Consider the following 21,642-nt stretch of genomic DNA (forward strand, 5'->3'; position numbering starts at 1 on the left):
TTTGGAAAGTTGGGATAGAAGGTGGCAAACATTTACTTTCCTATTCTGTTTTGCTGTTGAGATAAAAAAAATTGTTTATTGGGTTTAATTATCTTTTCCTTTTCCGTTTAAAACACTCATTCTCATTCTGGAAGCTGAGCTTTGAACAACTTTATTTCTATTCTGATTCCAGCTGAAGACTACTCCAAGGCTATCGAATGTGCCAAAACCTATTTGCTTTTCTATCCCAATGATGAAGTAATGAACCAGAATCTACAGTATTACCAGGCAGTACTGGGAGAAGAACAGGCCGCATCTCTCAATCACAGAGAGGTAGATCTGTTCCAAATACTGAGGCTCCAATATCTTGCTTATATTAAATATTCTTTCAAGTAAAAAACAAAAGCCAGTGGCATTTATATAGTATCTTTTACAACCATAGGATTGAGAACTTTTAATCTCTCTCCCTCCCTAGTAGGGGCCTTTAAGAGAATTACAAACAAATTATAGCATCTTGGCCTGGCCATTTGGCCCAACTAGTCAATGCTGGTATCTCTCATCATGCCCATATTAATTTAATTTCATGTGTCCATCTTGAGTCCCATTCCTTTATCCTCCTGTGTTCCGATGTATTTTAGGTGAGAGGTTCTAGGCAGACACCCTGTGGACATGGGAGAGATGTTGCCAACCTCTCACTGCCAGTGTCTGCAGATAGGCACAGTGCCTGGTGTATGAGTTGGGTGGGGTAGCCCAAGTAAGCTGTGATAAAGATGATTGTGGTGTCACGTACGTTTTTCCCTCCCCAACCCGGTGTGGTGCTTCCTAGGCAGGGCATCAGGACCCCCAAAACAGACAGTGCTGGAAAGTACTGGTATGCACAAACCCAACGTAATGTTTTGGAAGCAAAAACAGAAATTGATGGAAAACCTCAGCAGGCCTGGCATCATCTCTGGAGAGAAATCAGAGTTAACATTTCAGCTCATAGAGTCATTGAGTTGTACAGCACGAAACAGACCCTTTGGTCCAACTCATCCATGCTGACCAGCTATCCTAAATTAATCTCGTTCCATTTGCCAGCATTTGGCCTATATCACTCTAAACCCTTCCTATTCATATACCCATCCAGATGCCTTTTAAATGCTGTTGTTGTACCAGCCTCCACCACTTCCTCTGGCAGCTCATTCCGTACATACATCACTCTACATTAAAATGTTGCTCTGCAGGTACTTTTTAAATCTTACCCCTCTCACCTTAAACCAATGCCCTCTAAATTTGGATTCTCCTATCCTGGGAAAAAAAAGCTTTGGCTATTCATCCTATCCATTCCCCTCACAATTTTATAAACCTCTATAAGGCCACTCCTCAGCCTTCAGTATCCCAGCCTATCCAGCCTCTCCCTATAGCTCGAACTCTTCAACCTCAGCAGCATCTTTGTAAATCTTTTCTGAACCCTTTCAAGTTTAACAACATGTTTCCTTTAGCAGGGAGACCAGAATTGAATGCAGAATTCCAAAAGTGGCCTCACTAATGTCCTATGCAGCCGCAACATGACCTCCCAACTTCTATACTCAATGCACTGACCAATAAAGGCAAGCATACCAACCCCTTCTTCACTATCCTTTCTACATATGATTCCATCTTCAAGGAACTGCGAATCTGCACTCCAAGGTCTCTTTGTTTGGTAATACTCTCCATCACCCTACCATTAAGTATATCAGTTCTGCCCTGGTTTGCCTTACCATAATGTTAACCTCACATTTATCTAAATTAAACTCCATCTACCACTCCTTGGCCTATATCGTCAATGTCCTGTTGAACTCTGACAAAACCTTCTTCATTGTTCATTACATCACCAATTTGGTGTCATCTGTAAACTTACTAATCATTTTTCCTCCGGACGAGAAACAGTAACTCTGATTTCTCTCCACAGATGCTGCCAGACCTGCTGAGTTTTTCCAGTAATTTCTGTTTCTGTCAGGGGTAAATGTAGGGTAGGGGAAGGGGTCTGGGAAGGTTACTCTTTGGAGGGTCAGTGTGGACTTGTTGGGCCCAATGACTTGTTTCCACACTGTAGGGATTCTATGATTCTATGAATGTTTCTGACTTCCAGCATCCACAGTTCATTTGGCTTTTTGTTTAGTAATGTTTTGGATCTTTCAATTCTCTGCAACGGGTGCTTTTAAAGATGCCATCAAATTCCTGCAATGACCTCAAAGGTCCACTGTGTTTTAATCTGATCTGACAATTTCTGATCATTTCTGATAGAATATCCAGAGATACATCAACAACTCATTACTGGAGAAGGAGTTGCTGTACTTTGCCAATGAGATCTTTGGAGTCACCTTTATAGATCCAGTGAGTATCCAGTCTGCTGCCTTAGCATCATCTGGGAAAATAGCCGTAAGGATTTAATGTCACCTCACTCCAGTATTTCTAATAGTTCATTTCCAATTAAACTTCTTTCTCTTTATTTCAGGACAAGTGGACCCCTGAGGACGTGATGCCAGTTAAACTCAAAGAGAAGCAAAAGTAAGAGTCAAAGTCTCACCACAAGTCCAGTTGTAATTGGTGATTAAGGCCAGGTCAGAAACCCGGGTCGCTGTTTGGTCCTGGTCTGCTAAGTGATCCTCATCAATCAGACATCTTGCCCATTTCCCTCTGTTCAGAAACCAGGATGCTTTCCCCTTGAGCTGTTATTCAGTAGCCTTCTCCTGGTAACTGATGCCAGATGTGAGGGTAAAGGAGATTGGGGCAATGCTGGTGTTTGGTGCAGGGATACTTCACTTTCTTTGGTAAAGACAATTGAGGTAGTTCCTTATCTGACATTCAGTCTCTCTAACAGGATCCAATCTTTTAGAAGAAGAAAAATGGACAAAAATAGAACATAGAACATAGAACAGTACAGCACAGAACAGGCCCTTCAGCCCATGATGTTGTGCCGACCACTGATCCTCATGTATGCACCCTCAAATTTCTGTGACCATATGCATGTCCAGGAGTCTCTTAAATGTCCCCAATGACCCTGCCTCCACAACTGCTGCTGGCAACGCATTCCATGGTCTCACAACACTCTGTGTAAAGAACCCGCCTCTGACATCCCCTCTATACTTTCCTCCAACAAGCTTAAAACTATGACCCCTCGTGTTAGTCACTTCTGCCCTGGAAAATAGTCTCTGGCTATCGACTCTATCTATGCCTCTCATTATCTTGTATACCTCAATTAGGTCCCCTCTTCTCCTCCTTTTCTCCACTGAAAAAAGTCCGAGCTCAGCTAACCTCTCCTCATAAGATAAGCTCTCCAGTCCAGGCAGCATCCTGGTAAACCTCCTCTAAACCCTCTCCAAAGCATCCACATCTTTCTTATAATAGGGCGACCAGAACTGGACGCAGTATTCCAAATGCAGTATAACCAAAGTTTTATAGAGCTGCAACAAGATCTCACAACTTTTAAACTCAATACCCCTGTTAATGAAAGCCAAAACACCATATGCTTTCTTAACAACCCTGTCCACTTGGGTGGCCATTTTAAGAGATCTATGTACCTGCACCCCAAGATCCCTCTGTTCCTCCACACTGCCAAAAATCCTATCCTTAATCCTGTACTCAGCTTTCAAGTTCGACCTTCCAAAATGCATCACCTCATATTTATCCAGGTTGAGCTCCATCTGCCACCTCTCAGCTCATCTCTGCATCCTGTCAATGTCTGCTTCAGCCTACAACAGCCCTCTATACTGTCAACGACACCTCCAACCTTTGTGTCATCTGCAAACTTGCTGACCCATCCTTCAATCCCCTCATCCAAGTCATTAATAAAAATTACAAACAATAGAGGCCCAAGGACAGAGCCCTGTGGAACACCACTCACCACAGACTTCCAGGCAGAATATTTTCCTTTTACTACCACTCGCTGTCTTCTGTTGGCCAGCCAATTCTGTATCCAGACAGCTATGTTCCCTGAATCCCATTCCTCCTGACCTTCTGAATGAGCCTACCATGGAGAACCTTATCAAATGCCTTGCTGAAGTCCATATAAACCACATCCACAGCTCGACCCTCGTCAACTTTTCTAGTCACATCCTCAAAGAACTCGATAAGGCTTGTGAGGCATGACCTGCCCCTCACAAAGCCATGTTGACTGCATTTAATCAAGCCATGCTCTTCCAGATGATCATAAATCCTATCCCTCAGAATTCTTTCTTACACCTTGCAGACGACAGACGTGAGACTTACTGGTCTGTAATTGCCGGGGATTTCCCTATTTCCTTTCTTGAAGAGAGGAATTACATTTGCCTCTCTCCAGTCCTCAGGTACGACTCCAGTGGAGAGCGAGGATGAAAAGATCTTCGCAAGTGGCGAAGCAATTGCATTTCTCGTTTCCCAAAGCAGCCGAGGACAAATCTGGTCCGGGCCTGGCGACTTGTCAATCTTAATGTTTGACAAAATTTTCAGCACATCAGCTTCCTCTATCTCAAACCATTTCAGCATGCACACCTGCTCTTCAAAGGTTTCATTCACTACAAAGTTCATTTCTTTCGTAAAGACAGAAGCAAAAAACTCATTTAGGGCTTCCCCTACCTCCTCAGACTCCACACACAAGTTCCCTATGCTATCCCTGATCGGCCCTACTCTTTCTTTGACCATTCTCTTATTCCTCACATAAGTGTAAAATGACTTTGTGTTCTCCCTAATCCGTTCTGCCAAGCCTTTCTCGTGCCCCCTCCTGGCTCTCCTCAGACCATTTTTAAGCTCCTTCCTCGCCTGCCTGTAATCCTCTAGAGCTGAGCTTGACCCTAGCTTCCTCCATCTTATGTAAGCTACCTTTTTCCTTTTGACGAGAAGCTCCACTGATCTCGTCATCCAAGGTTCCTTTATCTTACCACTTCTTGCCTGTCTCAGAGGGACATATTTATTCATCACTTGCAACAACTGTTCCTTAAACAGTCTCCACATGTCTATAGTGCCTTTACCATGGAACAATTGCTCCCAATCCATGCTTCCTAACTCATGTCTAAACGCATCATAGTTTCCTCTTCCCCAATTAAATTTGCCTAATTTTGCCTAATCCTCTCCTTCTCCATAGCTATGTAGAATGTGAGGCAGTTGTGGTCACTATCACCAAAATGCTCTCCCACTACAAGATCTGATATCTGCTCCGGCTCGATTCCGAGCACTAAGTCTAGAATGGCCTCTCCCCTCGTCGGCCTGTCAACGTACTGAGTTAGGAAACCCTCCTGAACACACCTTACAAAAACAGCTCCATTCAAATCTTCTGCTCGAAGGAGGTTCCAATCAATATTGGAAAAGTTAAAGTCACCCATTACAACAATCCTACTACGTGCACACTTTTCCAAAATCTGCTGACCCATGCTTTCTTCCATCTCGCTGCTGCTATTGGGGGGCCTGTAGTAAACCCCTAAAGAGGTGACTGCTCCCTTGCTGTTCCTAATTTCCACCCATACTGACTCGGTAGGCAGATCTTCCTCGACAACGGAAGCTTCTGTAGCTGTGATACTCTCTCTGATTAGTAGTGCTACACCCCCTCCTCTTTTCCCCCCTCCCTATTCTTTTTAAATTATCTAAACCCTGGAACATCCAGCAACCATTCCTGCCCCTGAGAAACCCATGTCTCTGTTATGGCCACAACATCATAGCACCAGGTACTGATCCATGCTCTAAGTTCATCACTTTTATTCCTGAGACTCCTTGTGTTAAAGCAAACACACTTTAACTGATACCTTGGTTCCTTGCCAGGAAAATCCTTCCCACTAGCTGGTCTACCTCTTGCTATTGCCTCATCTGCATCAGCTCTCACCTCCGGTATACAGCTCAGGTTCCCACCCCCCTGCCATACTAGTTTAAACCCTCTCGAACTACTCGAGCAAACCTTCCACCCAGGACATTGGTCCCCTTCCAGTTCAGATGCAACCCATCCTTCTTGTACAGGTCCCACCTTCCCCAGAAGGCATCCCAATTATCTACATATCTGAAGCCCTCCCTCTTACACCAGCTGCGCAGCCACGTATTAAACTGCGCCCGCTCCCTGTTCCTCGCCTCGCTATCTCGTGGCACCGGTAGTAAACGAGAGAACACTACTCTGTTCGTCCTGCTTTGCAGCTTCCATCCTAACTCCCTAATAGTAGAGTAAAAATTCTTGGAGAGACTCCTTCTACACTGACCACAAAAAGAAGTAGGTTCCCTCCAATGTGGAGACAGGCCCTTCAGCCCAACAAGTCCACACCAACCCTGCGAAGAGTAACCCACCCAGACCCATTCCCCTACCCTATACTTACACCTGAATAATGCACTTAGAACTATGGGAAATTTAGCATGGCCAATTCACCTGACCAGCACATCTTTGGATTGTGGGAGGAAACCAGAGCCCCTGGAGGAAACCCACACAGGGAGAGTGTGCAAACTCCACACAGACAGACGCAGGCAATCGAACCCGGGTACCTGGCACTGTGAGACAGCAGTGCTAACCACTGAGCCACCCTGCTGCCAAAGTAGAACAACGAGCGACTAGAGAGCTTTGAATAGTTAAGATTTATTCGTCTAGGGGCCTGACCAGCCAACTGTTGCTTCCAGAATGGCCTAAAATGACAAACAGCTGCATCTGCATATAATTCTGAGCAGCTTACCATCTGGGTAGTGGAATCTATTGGGATCTGGTTCAGAGGCAGATGTTACTCCAATGGTGCCACTGCCCTTGTCCTTTGTCCTGATTTATTGGTAGCACACACAAAGGAAGGTCCTACTTTCAGGCCACAGAGCCTAAGGTGGGGTAGCTGATGCTATCTTGACAGATGGTAAGACTTTCCAGTCCCTGGGCTACAAATTGGGGTTTAAAAAGCAGCCTGTTCTTCAGTCATTCCCAGAAAATGTTAATGGATGGAGGTTTGGTCAGAAAAGTACTCGGCCCAATGACAGTGTCCACAGCTCAATCTCAAAAGATCAACTTTTCACCTTGAACATGGGAGCCAGAGTTACTGCAACATGAATCACTGCCTCCAGAAGGGGAAAGAGGGAAAGAGGGCAGTTCGAAGATCTTTGAAAAAAAGTGTTTTCTCACAATTCTTTAGTTAAAAAAAATCCAACTTTGGAAACAGGGTGGAACGAGAGACTGCAGCTCGGATCAGCAAAGAAATCGGAAACCTGATGAAAGAGATTGAGCATCTGGTTGATGAGAAAACCAAGGAATCGTCTGAGATTGTGAAGATGGTGAGAGAAGGTAAGAGCACCGTGTTGATCCGGCTTAGTGTCAAAGCATGGTCAGTGCCAGTAAGAATTGGGCCTTATCTGTCCAACTCCAGAGAGAGAAGATTCCTCTTGAGGAGGACGGAATTGCCAGCATGCCCATTGCTCGTTATCTTGCTTCATTGTGGTGCTCTACTAATTAAACCAAATATAATTATAATTATAATTCTACCAAATAAAGATTTCCTCTCCCAGCCTTCTGCTCCCCACCCCAACCTCCATTTCCCTTAAAAAGACCTGTTGCCTCCCTGTATTTCCTCTCTCAGGATCCTGATTTTGGTTAACACATAGATCCATAGATTCCAGCAACTATTTTTTTTATTTACTCATGGGATGTGGATGGCTTTGGATGGGCCAGGATTTATTGCCAATCCCCAATTGCCAAGATGCAGTTAGGAGTCAATTACATTGCTGTGGATCTGGAGTCACATGTCGGCCAGACCAGGTAAAGACATCAGATTTCCTCCCTGAAAGGACATTAATGAACCAGATGGATTTTTGCACCAATTGACAATGCATTCATGGTCATCATTAGATTCTAAATTCCAGATTTTTAAAAAAATGAATTCAAATTCCACCCTAGAGGGATTTGAACCCAGGTTCCCACAATATGAGGCTTAGCTTCTGGATTAATAGTCTAGCGATAATACCACTTGGCTGTTGCCTCTCTGCTCTAGCTCTCAGGCCTCCTCTCAAATGGTCCTTCTTCACATGTGATACTGGAGAAAAGTCAGCAATGTAGGGACTATTGGGGCACCGCATCAAAGTCTAGTTCTGTGGTCATCTAGAGTTCATGTGTATGCACTCGTCATCTGTGTTGCCTCTAATTATTTCTGCTGCTGTACAGACCTCTGAGCAATTGCAATTTCCAGCACAGAAGGTCAGTGTGCTCTGAATGCATCTGCATGTCAAACGGCATGAACAGACCCTCTGAGCTATCATGCAGCTTAGAAAAAAACATTGCTTGCGGTCTGGCCAAAAGGTAATTTTGTAGTCCTGTGCTTCCAACAATGAGCCATGATGCCCAGGCTCATGGATCTGAGAATTGTCACTAAAATATTACAGCAGTGTTGAGCTAAAAGGTCATTTGATAGCACAGAGCCTGAGGATTGGATTGGACAGCATTTGCTAAATAATCCAGAGTGTGTTAGGGATTATGCCGACAACCAATTTAAAATTGTCAGTTAGGCTTGCAGTGTGGGACTATTGTTTGAATAGAATCCACAGATGGGACCCTACCCAATGTGGACCGGAAGGGTATGTACACATATTGTTCCTGTTTCAACTCAACAAAGTAAGTGACAGCCATTCTCTGGTTCATTTCTCAGTGCGATGCTTTGAGAAATTTGCCTGGTTCAAAGTTTAAACAAACATTCACAGTTAACTGTCAGCAATCATCTACCTGGTGCATTCTCTCTGGCAACACCTCTACCTCCACTTTATTAGAAATGTATCATGGGATGCAGATTTCACTGGCTTGAACAACAATTCTTGCCCATCCCATGTTGCCCTTGAGAATAAGGTGGCGAGCTGCCTTCTCAAATGACTGCGGTGTATTTGCCATTGTTGGACTCGCAGTGCTGTTTGGGAAGGAGGTCCAGCATTTTGACACAATGATGCTGAAGGACAGCAATATATTTCTACATCTCAGGATGGTGTGCAGTTTGGAGTGGAACTTGCAGGTAGTGGTGTTCGCACATCTCTGTTGCCTTGCCCAACAAGTTGGCAGTGGTCATGAAGTGATTATGAGCTTGGAAGATGCTATCTAAAGATCTAAAAGAATTCTGCAGACAATCTTGCAGATAATACATACTGTTGCTACTGAGTGTACGTGGTGGAGTGAATGACTCCGAGTGGATATGGTGCCAATCAAGCAGGCTGCTTTGTCCTGAATGGTATCAAGCTTCTTGAGTGTTTTTAGATTAGATTACTTACAGTGTGGAAACAGGCCCTTCGGCCCAACAAGTCCACACCGACCCGCCGAAGCGCAACCCACCCATACCCTTACATTTACCCCTTTAACCTAACACTACGGGCAATTTAGCATGGCCAATTCACCTGACCTGCACATCTTTGGACTGTGGGAGGAAACCGGAGCACCCGGAGGAAACCCACGCAGACACGGGGAGAATGTGCAAACTCCACACAGTCAGTCGTCTGAGTCGGGAATTGAACCCGGGTCTCTGGCGCTGTGAGGCAGCAGTGCTAACCACTGTGCCACCGTGCCGCCCACGGTGTTGTTGGAACTGAATCCATCCAGGCAAGTGGGGAGTATTCCATCACACTCCTGACTGGTGTCTTGTAAATGGTGGACAGGTTTTGAGAGTCAGGAGGTAGGTTACCTGCTGCTGGGTTCCTAGCCTCTGACCTGTTCTTGAAACTACAATGTTTATATAGGTAGTCCAGTTCAGTTTCTGATCAAAGATAGACCCCAAAATGTTGATAGTGCACGAATGAGTGAAGTCATACCACTGAATGTCAAGGGACAATGGTTAGATTCTCTCATTGTCTAACTCTTTGTGCTGTGCAAATATTACATGTTACTTATCAAGCCAAGGCTTGGATATTGTCCAGCCTTGCTGTACCTTTACATGGACAGCTTCAAAACACAAAGAGTTGTGAATCGTGCTAAATGTTGTGTCATCATCAGTGAATATCCTCACAAGGCTGCTGACCTAAACTTGGAAGGAAGATCACTGATGAAGCAGCCGAGAACATTACCCTTGTGAACTCCTGCTGAGATGGCCTGGACCTTCAGGAATCAATATCATCCTTTTTTGTGCCAGGTGTAACTCAGTCCAATAGAGAGTTTTCTCTTTGATTCCCATTAACTCCAGATTTGTGTGGGCTCTTTGATGCTACACTTGGTCACTTGTTGCTTTGTTGTCCCTCTGGACGTCGACTTTTTTGTCTCTTTGTGAACAGACCTTCATGAGGTCAGGAGCCAAATGGCTCTGGTGACATCCAAACTGGGCGTCAGTGAGCAGCTTCTTCCTGTGCAAGTGGTACTTGGTCGTCCCTTTGATCACCCTTCTGTCACTTCACTGATAACCGAGAGTAGACTGATGGGGGAGTAATTGGCCAGATTGAATTTTTGTGGACAGGGCAATTTTCCACTTTGTCACATAGATATCAGATAGTGTTATAGCTCTGCTGGAACAGCTTTGTTAGGGACTCAACTAATCCTGTATGTTGCTAGAATGTTATCAGGGCACATTGCTTTTGCAGTATCCTGTGCCTTTTATGTTGCCCATATTCTCATATAGATTTAAAAGGTTGTTTTTCCTTTGAATTGGTTATTCTCATGAATTTTCCCAATGTGGGAATGAAAAGGTCAACAAAATAAGTCTTTCTTTCAACAATCCTATCTTTGCGTTGGTAGTGCTCTTGCCTTTGAGTCAGAAGGCTCACAGGTTCAAAGCCCTCCCTGAGCCTTGAGCATACATTCCTAATCTGACACTAATGAGCAGTGCTGCGGGGAGTGCTGCATAGTCTGAAGTGTCAACTTTCACTGGAGATATCAAACCCAGGCCACATCTACGTCCTAAAAAGGGATGTAAAAAAACTCCAAGACACCTAAATGTTCAGGTACATAATTCTTCGAAGTTTGCATCACATGTAGACAGGGTGATTAAGATGGCAGCTGGCATGCTTGCCTTCAATGCTCAGACCTTTGAATATAGGAGTTGGAAAGTCATGTTGAGGTTGTATAGGATGTGGAGGAAGGTGTCTTCTGAAGTATCGTGTACAGTTCTGGTTACCCTGCTGCAGGAACGATATTATTAAACTGGAGAGGGCTCAGAAAATATTTACCAGAATGTTGCTGGGAATGGATGGTTTGAGATATAAAAATAGATGGGAAAGGCTGGGACGTTTTTCACTGGTGCATAGGAAGTTGAGGAGTGGCCTTATAGAGGTTTATAAAGTCATGAGGGGCATAGATAAGGCGACCAGCAATGGCCTTTTCCCTTGGATGGGGGAGCTCAGAAATAGTGGGCATATTTTTAAGGTGAGAGGAAAAAGTTTTAAAAAGGACTTGAGGGGCAAGTTTTTTACACAGAGAGTGGTTCGTGTGTGGAATGACTGTCCAGAGGAAGTGATGGATGCGGGTACAGTTATAACATTTAAAAGATGTTTGGATATGTACATGAATAAGAAATGCTTGGAGTAAATGGGCCAAGCACAGGCAGATGGGACTAGTTTAGTTTGGGATTATGATCGGCATGGACTGATTGGACTGAGGGGTCTGTTTCCACTCTCTGGCTAATTTGGAGAATGAAGATTCCCCTAGAGCACCTGACCAATAATTATCCTCAACCAGTGTTATCTCGTGAGTTACTTGATAAGTTATCTTGTTACTGCTTGTAGAAGCTTGCTTTCCTGTCCTGTTTCTCTACTTTCCTACATTAGTGCACATCAGCCTTCCTGGGCCATGAACTGCAGTGGATACATGGGAATACCTGCAATTCACCTCCAAACCAGTCAACACCCATTCTTGGAAATATATCACTGGTCTTTCAGAATTGCTGGGTTAAAATCCCAGAACCCCCTCCCTAATAGCATTATAGGTTCATCTTCAGCACATGGACTGCAGCAAAAAGGCAGTTCCCTGCCATATTCTCAAGCACAACTACATCTGACTAAATCAGCAACATGCACATCCAGTGAATATATTTTTAAGACAGTGCAGTTGGTCATTCTGAGCCCATGAGAGGTGCCAAATAAATAAGCTTTCTTTCTCTCTGTTATCTCTGATTCATGCAGTTTGGGGAGGAGTGGTTCATGAAATCAATCCTAATGTGAAAGACTTTATGAGCATTTAGAGCAAACCTTCCTACTATGTCTGGGGGCTGCTGTTTTAACCAGTACCAACCAGAAAACAGGATCAAGTTGGGGGGTGGTGGGCTTTAATATGTTGCTCATGTCACTTTGTTTTGCTTCTGTTTTAATCATTACCATGTCACAGACTAACAGCAGTTCTAGCTAAACCAGGCATGACGTGCTGAGGTGCTAGTTCTGATAATGAAAGCTTTCACGTGGAAATAATTGAGGGATGGCTCTTGAAGATTTGGAGTCCTCAAGCTGTTGTTATTCTCTTTGGCAGTTATTTCCGTTCTGGGATTGACCTTCGGAAGAAAGGTTTTGGAAATAACAGTCCTTGTAGGGGCAACGTGGAGGCTCAGTGGTTAGCACTGCTGCCTCATGGCACTAGGGACCCAGGTTCAATTCTAGCCTCGGGTGACTATCTGTGTGGAGTTTGCACATTTTCTCTGTGTCTGTATGTTTTTTTTCCTACAGTCCAAAGATGTGCAGGTTAGGTGGATTGGCCATACTAAATTGCCCGCCGGGTGCTGGCAGGTGGGACCAGATTGGGTTGGGATATCTGGTCGGCATGGACGGGTTGGACCGAAGGGTCTGTTTCCATGCTGTCCAATTCTATGGCCCAAATGCAGGCTAAGTGGATTAGCCATGGGAAATACAGCATTACAGGGATAGGGTAGGGGTTGAGTCTGGGTGGGGTGCTGTTTGGAGGGTCGGTGTGGACTCAATGGGCTGAAAGCCTGCTTCCACACTGTTGGGATTCTACGTAGTTTGTGAGCTCGGAGAAGATAGAATCAGATCCGCTGCTGCATGGAATATGATTGAACCAATACCAAATTGTCTTTTCAGTGCCGCCTCTCAGGGCTGCAGGTCACCAAAACACAGCCTTGTTCTCAGTAGTAGTTCCTGCAATTTTTCTTATACCTGACTCAGCAATCCTTCCCAGGCACACACTGTCTAAATATTGCAAATCTCCTTTGTCCTGCTCCAGGAGGCCCCTTGCTCTATAATGATGTCAAGGTTACAATGAACGCAAAACTTTTGAATGGAACTCAGAGGGTGGTGCTTGACAGTGTGATCACAGGCAAGGAGTGTGAGGAGCTGCGTTATCTCTCCAATGTGAGTACCACCAGCCACATTCATCCTGTCTGTTTGGTGCCATGTGTTTAGGTGAATGGGCTGGAATTATTTGAGCATTTTGAAATGAAGGAAGATGGAATGGCTTCTGGTCTGGCTACAGCAGATTAATGGGCAGAGTGCCCATCTATCAATACAAGCAGCAAGATGGGTGTCCATGCTCAACTGGGGACAGTCTGAAAGGTTTGTCTATTGCATATGAAACCGGAATTAATCTGGACAGAAATTCCAGTCGTTTCCAGGCTCTTTCGACAGAACAAATGTTTCCAAACTATCATGCTCATCTGATCCAGTCTCAGGACTGTTCAGTCTCCTCTTCAGGCCAATCCCATAATGGGAGGCTCCCAACCTGTCCTAGTAAGGATTGACATCTTGGCCTCTTCCACCCCAGGGGATTCTACTCCCTACCTATAGCAGTTCCCTATCTGACCCAGGCCAGAAGTGATGGCTCCCTACTTAACGCAGCCCCTACCTAACCCAGGCCCTACCTAACTCTGCCCTGACCTGACCCAGCTCCCTATCTATTCCAACCCCTACCAAACCCAGCCCCTACCTAACCCAGCCCCTACCTCAGCCAGCTCTCTATCTAACTCAGCCCCTACCACACTCAGCTCCCTATCTAACCCAGTTTCTACCTGACCCAGTATCTTCCTAACCCAGCCCCTACCTCACTCAGCTCCCTCCCTAACCCAGCCCCTACCTCACCCAGCTCCCTATCTAACCCAGCCCCTACCTCACCCAGCTCCCAACCTAACCCAGCCTCTCCCTAACCCAGCTCCTACCTCAGCCAGCCCCTCCCTAACCTAGCCCCTACCTCAGCCAGCTCCCTACCTAACCCAGCCCCTACCTCACCCAGCTCCCTCCCTAACCCAGCTCCTACTTCAGCCAGATCCTTATCTAACCCAGCCCCTACCTAACCTAACCCAGCCCCTACCTCAGCCAGCTCCCTATCTAACCCAGCTCCCTACCTCACCCAGCTCCCTACCTAACCTAGCCCCTACCTCACCCAGCTCCCTACCTAACCCAGCCCCTCCCTTAGCCAGCTCCCTATCTAACCCAGATCCCTACCTCAGCCAGCTCCCTATCTAACCCAGCCCCTACCTTAGCCAGCTCCCTATCTAACCCAGCCCCTTCCTAACCCAGCTCCCTATCTAACCCAGTTCCCTACCTCACCCAGCTCCCTATCTAACTCAGCCCCTACCTGAGCCAGCTCCCTATCTAACCCAGCCCCTACTTCAGCCAGCTCCCTATCTAACCCAGTTCCTCCCTATCCCAGCCCCTACCTCACCCAGCTCCCTATCTAACCCAGCCCCTACCTCTGCCAGCTCTCTATATAACCCAGCCTCTACCTCACCAAGCCCCTGCCTGACCCAGCTTCCTATCTAACCCAGCCCCTATTTGACCCAGCTCCCCAACTATCTCAGTCCCTACCGAACCCAGCTCCCTATGTACCCCAGCCCCTACCTAAACCATCTCCCTATCTGACCCAGCTACTATCTGACCCAGCTCCCTATCTAACCCAGTTCCCTACCTAACCCAGTTCCCTACCTAACCCAGCTCCCCATCGAACCCAGCCCCTACCTGACCCAGGCCAGGAGTGACAGCTCCCTATCTAACCCAGTTCCTCCCTAACCCAGCCCCTCCCTAACCCAGCCCCTACCTAACACAGCCCCTTCCTAACCCAGCTCCTACCTCACCCAGTTCCCTATCTAACCCAGCCCCTACCTAACCCAGCCCCTACCTGATCCAGCTCCCCATCGAACCCAGTCCCTACCTCACCCAGCTCCCTATCTAACCCAGCCCCTACCTGACCCAGTTCCCTATCTGACTCAGCCCAGATCTGACCCATTTCCCTACCTGACCCAGCTCCCTGTCTAACCCAGGCCAGGAGTGACAGCTCCCTATCTGACCAGCTGACTGAAATGAAGCAACTGGCTCCATTCTAAGAATAATAAAATTGGTGCTGATCCCAACGGCAGGGAGGCAGAGGCTGCCATGAAGAGGAAATGTTTCAATTGTCATAGGAGATCCTTCATGGGAAATGTACCAGAGGTTACAAATTGGTTGCAGATGTGAAATGTCTGAGTGGGAGATGGGCGAGGTATAGTGAGGTTGCAAAATCAAACAATGAAGCAGTGTTGATGGGAATCTGGTCAGAGAAACTTTTCTGGAACAGAAGTGCCAACCTTCCAACGACATTTATTTAAAGTTTAAGTGGTAATTTAACTTGTTGATGGAATAATGATCTTCTCAGCAGAGAGGAGCTTGCAGAACTTATCTGCTGTGACTAATTTTATATCCTTCACCTCCCGATCGTTTCTAGGCTGCTGCATCAATGGGTGATGGTTATCAAGGGAAACCTTCTCCTCATACACCAAATGAGCGATTCCAGGGAGTGACGGTACTCAAAGCACTAAAGGTGAATGATTCGGAACAGTTATGAGGTGAATTGTCATAACCTCACTCACAGGCCCCCTAGCACTATACACGTCCCTGGGTGCAGTCTTATAAAATCATAGAGTCATCCAGCACGGAAACAGACCCTTCGGTCCAACCAGTCCATGTCGACCATAATCCCAAACTAAACTAGTCCCACCTGCCTGCACTTGGTCCATATCTCTCCAAACATTTCCTATTCATGAACATATCCAAATGTCTTCAGAATCATAGAGATGTACAGCACGGAAACAAACTCTTTGGTCCAACTCGTCCATGCTGACCAGGTATCCTACATTAATCTAGTTCCATTTGCCAGCATTTGGCCCGTATCTCTCTCTCAACCCTTCCTATTTATATACCCATCCAGATGCCTTTTAAATGTTGTAACTGTACCAGTCTCCACCAGTTCCTCTGGCAGCTCGTTCCATACATGCGCCGGTCTCCGCTTGAAAATGTTGCCCCTTAGGTCCCTTTTAGATCTTTCCCCTCTCACCTTGAACCTATGCCCTCTAGTTTTGGACTTGACTATTCATCCTAGCAAAGCCCTTCATGATTTTATAACCTCTATAAGGTCACCCCTTATCCACCGATGTTGTAAGTGTACCGTATTCAACACTTCGCGTCATAGAGATGTACAGCACGGAAACAGACTCTGTGGTCCAACTCATGTATGCCAACCAGATATCCTAGATAAATCTAGTCCCATTTGCCAGCTCTATGGCCCATATCCCTCTAAACCCTTCCCATTCATATACCCATCCAGATGCCTATAAATGTGGTATCAGCCTCCCCTACATCCTCTGGTGGTTCACTGTCTGTGTAAAAAAGTTGCCCCTCATGTCTTTTTAAAATCTTTCTCTCTTATCTTTCCCTTCTGCCCTCGTCACAGAGCTGTGCTCCCTTTAATTCCATCTGATACCCTGTCAAACATTCCATTTGTCTGTCCTTGTGCTGAAAGCTCCTGCTGTTTTCTGCTGCATTGATATTTCAGCTTTCAGTTTTAAGCCTTTCAAGTACCCACAGCCCTTGTCCATTCATCTTCACTGTCAGACCAGCCAATGTTCTTTCCAAGATAAAGGCAGAAAGTGCTGGAGGAACTCAGCCGATCTGACTGTATGTGGCGAGAGAAACTGAGTGAATATTTTTAGTTGATTACAATTCCTCTTTGAAGTTCTGAAAAAAGGCTCAAACTTCTCCTTCCACGTCTGCTTTCATTTCAGATTGCTGGCATCTGCAGGACTTTGCTTTTATGTTAATGATCTGTCCAGTTATTTGTCAGTACTGTACCGCTGTTTACTTCTACCATTTCAGGCAATAAGTGGCCCAATTGATTTGAAGGTAATGATTGTCCAAATTTCGGTGCCACCAAGTGTGACAATTTGGCTTCTCCCCCATCATTTCTAATTTGTGTTTACAACAAATGGCATGGTTCATAACTAGATTGCATAACCACGATGATCTCAAGACTCTAGCCTTCTGCATGCTGGAACTGGAAAAGTGGGACAATGAACCTGCAGTGACACTTTGCTCTTAGTCTCTTCACACTGCCCATGCTCACAAACCTGTCTTGCAAAAGATGAAAGAAACATCACACTATGAGATCATGTCATTCAGGTTAAAAACAAACGTGAAATGCAGTCACACATAGAATAGAATCTCTACACTGGTGAATAGTAGTCATGATGTGGAGATGCCGGTGTTGGACTGGGGCATACAAAGTTAAAAATCACACAATACCAGGTTATATTGGAAGCGTGTTTGTACGATAACCTGGTGTTGTGTGATTTTTAACTTTGTACACTGGTGAAGCATCTGGTCCATACTGACTCTCCAAAAAACATCTCACCCAACCGACACTCCCTATCCCTGTATTTCCAATGGCTAATCCGCCCAGCCTGCACATGATGGACAGTTTAACACAGCCAATTCACCGAACCCACACATCTTTAGACTGTGGGAGGAAACACCCACATATAGTCATGGGAAGAATGTACACATGCCACACAGACAGTCACAAGAGGCTGGAATCGAACCCAAGTCCCTGGTGCTGTAAGGCAGCAGTGCTAACCACTAAGCCACCATGTCAATCCTGTAAATAAGCCAGTATGTTAAGTAACTATTGTTTCATTGACCCTAACATTTAAACTGCTTCAAGAAAAAAAATAATAAAAACTTCATGATTCCAACAGATCCCTCCAGTTTTAACCCAATATTACATGAACACTGAGTCCCACAATCCCTCTCATTGTTATTCTGGAAACACGTATTCCAAACAGTGAATTGAAAGCATGGGGCAATATAGCAGCATTTAGAGAGAAAAAAAAAATTGAACGATAAGGGGAATAAACTTAAATTCATAAATTTATGTCTTTTACCCAGTTATTTGTTGCCATATCAGTCATCCCGAAACATGTAATACCTGCATGTTCTGGCGTTCCAAGTCACTTCATTATTGATTTTTGCAATAGTACTCATTGAGGATGAATGCTGCTGTTCCTGCTGTACACCAATTCTCTTCTTCGGTTTTCTCCTTTATTCACAACTATGTGTTCTCTGACAGCTCAGTCAGCAAGGCAGGATCTCACTGAAAGCGTCAAAGCTGTTTTACGATGTCAGTGAAAAAGCCCGCAGGATCATCGAATCTTACTTCCGACTGGAAAACCCCCTCTACTTCTCCTATACACACCTCGTCTGTCGGACTGCAGTGGAAGGTGATGGACTTTGTCTCAGCTTTGCGGTGGTAACGTGTCTTTGCACTCGCTCTGGACTTATTTGAGGTTTGTCATTATTTACGTTTGGCCAGAGGGTATCTAATCTGCTTCAGGTAGGTGCATGCAAAGAATTGCGAGCAATAAAAAAAATTATTTAAAAACCCATTTGGTTTGCTAATGCCTGTTTAGAGAAGGAAATCTACCATCCTTACCTGGTCTGGCCTACATGTGAGTGGCACGGTGGCTCAGTGGTTAGCACTGCTGCCTCACAGCACCAGGGACCTGGGTTTGATCCCAACCTTGGGTGACTGTCTGTGTGGAGTTTGCACATTCTCCCTATGTCTGCTTGGCTTTCCTCCAGGTGTTCTGATTTCCTCCCACAATACAAGGATGTGCAGGTATGGTGAATTGGCCATGCTAACTTGCCCATAGTGTTCAGTGAATGTGTATGTTAGGTGCATTACTCAGGGGTAAATATAGAGTAAGGGGAATGGGTCTGGGTGGTTTATTCTCCGGAGGGTCAGTGTGGACTTATTGGGCTGAAGGGCCTGTTTCCACACTGTAGGGAGTCTAATTGTAAAGATCACAGCAACATGGTTGACATTTAACTGCCCTCTGGGCAATAAATGCCGGTCTACTCAGTACCCTCTCAGGTTAAAAAAAAAATGTGAGGCTGGATACAGGGAGGGGTGTACAGTGCAGGGAGCTGCCGTGGAAGTAAGAGCATCTGGATATTTTAAAAATTCACTCATCAGTTGAGGACATCACTGGCTGGGCAAGTATCTATTGCCCAGAGAGTAGTTAAGAGTCAACCCCATTGCTGTTGGTCTGGTGTTACATGTTGGCCAGACCAGGTAAGGATGACAGCTTCCTTCCCTAAAGTGCAGTGGTGAACTAAATGAGGTTTTCCAACAATCAATTCGTAGTTATCATCAAACACTCAATTCCAGATTTCTATTGAATTCAAGTTCCACCATTTGCCATGACAGGATTGAAACCCAGATCCCCAGGATATTACCTGAGGGGATTCAGACCCAGATTCCCAGGATATTCTCTAACAAGATTGAAACCCAGATCCCCAGGACATTACCTGACGAGGTTTGAACTCAGATCCTCAGGACACTACTTGTATGTCTGGATTAACAGACCAGCAATAATACCATCAGGCCATCACCTCCCCAGGATACCTCCTCATATTTCTATTGGAGGCACACAGAATGACTGCACCTTGCAGTCCAACTTCCCCACAGTTCTCCTTAGAGATACCCAGTTGGACCTTCGCTCTGCTGGGACAACTGAGGCTTTCTTGATGGAGATGAATTAATTTTTGTCAAAGAGTGTGGTGCTGGAAAAGCAGAGCCGGTCAGGCAGCATCTGAGCAGCCGGAGAGTCAACGTTTCGAGTATAAGCTCTTCGTCAGGAATGATGAATCATTCCTGATGAAGAGCTTATGCTCAATATGTCGACTTTCCTGCTCCTTGGATGCTGCCTGACTGGCTGTGCTTTTTGACTCTGATCTCCAGTATCTGCAGTGCTCACTATCTCCTCTGTGAATGGATCTTTGTGTGGTAAAGACTGTTAAAGAATGGGAAGCTAATGCAGTAAATGAAGTTATACCGCTGATCAAACTGATAAAATGTGATCCTAGTGAATAGCAGAGAAGGATTGAGGGGTTCAATGGCCTCTTCCTGTTACTACATCATCCTGTACCTTGTTGGACAAGATATTTCCATTGGGTCAAGATGAATGAAGCATCATATTGGATGTTAATGTTGGTACATTGTTATAAAGTGGAACATTCTGCAGATACACAGCAATTCTGTAAGCATATGAAAGAAGAAGTAAGAAAGATAAACAGGCGAGAATGTTATTCACATCCATCCAGAAGGACCTGAACATTCACCGTCACATTATCGAATGGATTTGTGCATGATTCTGGAAAGTTCCACCAGGGACAGGAACTGAAATCATGGGCCCTGGTGCTGCTCCTTACCAGGGTCCCTGACCAGAGCACAGCGACTCCACCACCAACCAGAGCCCAGTGACCCCATCCCTAACCAGAGCACAGTGACCCCACCCCCAACCAGAGCACAGTGACCCCACCCCCAACCAGAGCACAGCGACCCCATTCCCAACCAGAGCCCAGTGACCCCACCCCCAACTAGAGTCCAGTGACCCCACCCCCAACCAGAGCCCAGTGACCCCACCACCAACCAGAGCCCAGTGATCCCACCTCCAACCAGAGTCCAGTGACCCCATCCCCAACCAGAGCCCAGTGACACCACCTCCAACCAGAGTCCAGTGACCCCATCACCAACCTGAACACAGTGACCCCATTCCCAACCAGAGCCCAGTGACCCCACCCCCAACTAGAGTCCAGTGACCCCACCCCCAACCAGAGTCCAATGATCCCACCCCAACCAGAGCCCAGTGACCCCAACTCCAACCAGAGTCCAGTGATCCCACCCCAACCAGAGTCCAGTGACCCCACCCCAACCAGAGCCCAGTGACCCCTGATGTGCCCTGATATGCAAACCACCAAGCTCCTCACCCTCTCCCATCCCTAATTTCCACGACTCTTCCCAGAATTCCAGTCATGATGGCACACATTATTTTAGTCCTCGTCTAAATGAACTTGTAACTCTCCAGTCTATGGTCAGTGTTCTGTTTGAAGTAGTAATGCAAATTTACACCTTGCTTTGCCTGTTACTGTCCTGTAACGCTGTGCGTCGGAAATTCCCCTTTCAGATGCGGTGAACTTGCCTTGTATTTACAGTTCTTTCCTGTGTGTTACAGATTTTCAGAATTCCCTTTGTTTTCTGGTCTCACCAATAAATCGTTCATAGATCCAGGTTTCTATGGGTCATTAACTCTGAATCCTTGGTTTCCCCTTCCCTCTGACAGGAATCCAAGACAATCGTGACGATCTGAGCCACTCAGTCCATGTTGACAACTGCATACTAAACTCAGAAGCTTTGGAATGTCGGAAAGAGCATCCTGCCTACACTGAGCGGGATTACAGGTAAAAATGAACCAAGTCTGTGTCTTTCCTGCAAGTAAATTTGGAGATTTACAAGGTTGCTACCTGGACTAGAAGGTTTGAGTTATAAGGAGAGGCTGAATAGGCTGGGACCTTTTCCCCTGGAGCATAGGAGACTGAGGGGTGACCTTGTAGGGGTCTATAAAATCATGAGGGGCATGGATAAGGTGGATAGCCAATAGCTTTTCCCCAGGGTAGGGGAGTCTAAAACAAGGGGGCATAGATTTAAGGTGACTGGGGAGAGACACAAAAGGTTCCAGA

General features: G+C 45.8%; 1 protein-coding gene across 1 annotated transcript in view; it reads left to right on the forward strand.

The window, feature by feature from the left end:
• p3h1 (prolyl 3-hydroxylase 1) overlaps positions 1 to 21,642 on the forward strand; it is a 39,326-nt gene that overhangs the window by 7,838 nt on the left and 9,846 nt on the right. The window contains exons 5-12 of the mRNA XM_043675608.2: positions 173 to 312; positions 2,245 to 2,334; positions 2,456 to 2,508; positions 7,086 to 7,207; positions 13,046 to 13,173; positions 15,515 to 15,610; positions 18,191 to 18,341; positions 21,246 to 21,363. Of these exons, the coding sequence (XP_043531543.1) occupies positions 173 to 312; positions 2,245 to 2,334; positions 2,456 to 2,508; positions 7,086 to 7,207; positions 13,046 to 13,173; positions 15,515 to 15,610; positions 18,191 to 18,341; positions 21,246 to 21,363 (898 nt within the window). The remainder of the gene's footprint in view (positions 1 to 172; positions 313 to 2,244; positions 2,335 to 2,455; positions 2,509 to 7,085; positions 7,208 to 13,045; positions 13,174 to 15,514; positions 15,611 to 18,190; positions 18,342 to 21,245; positions 21,364 to 21,642) is intronic.

Source organism: Chiloscyllium plagiosum, unplaced genomic scaffold (assembly GCF_037043375.1).
Source record: "Chiloscyllium plagiosum isolate Xiang-an unplaced genomic scaffold, Cpla_swu_hap1 HiC_scaffold_37, whole genome shotgun sequence".
Taxonomy (NCBI): Eukaryota; Metazoa; Chordata; class Chondrichthyes; order Orectolobiformes; family Hemiscylliidae; genus Chiloscyllium; species Chiloscyllium plagiosum.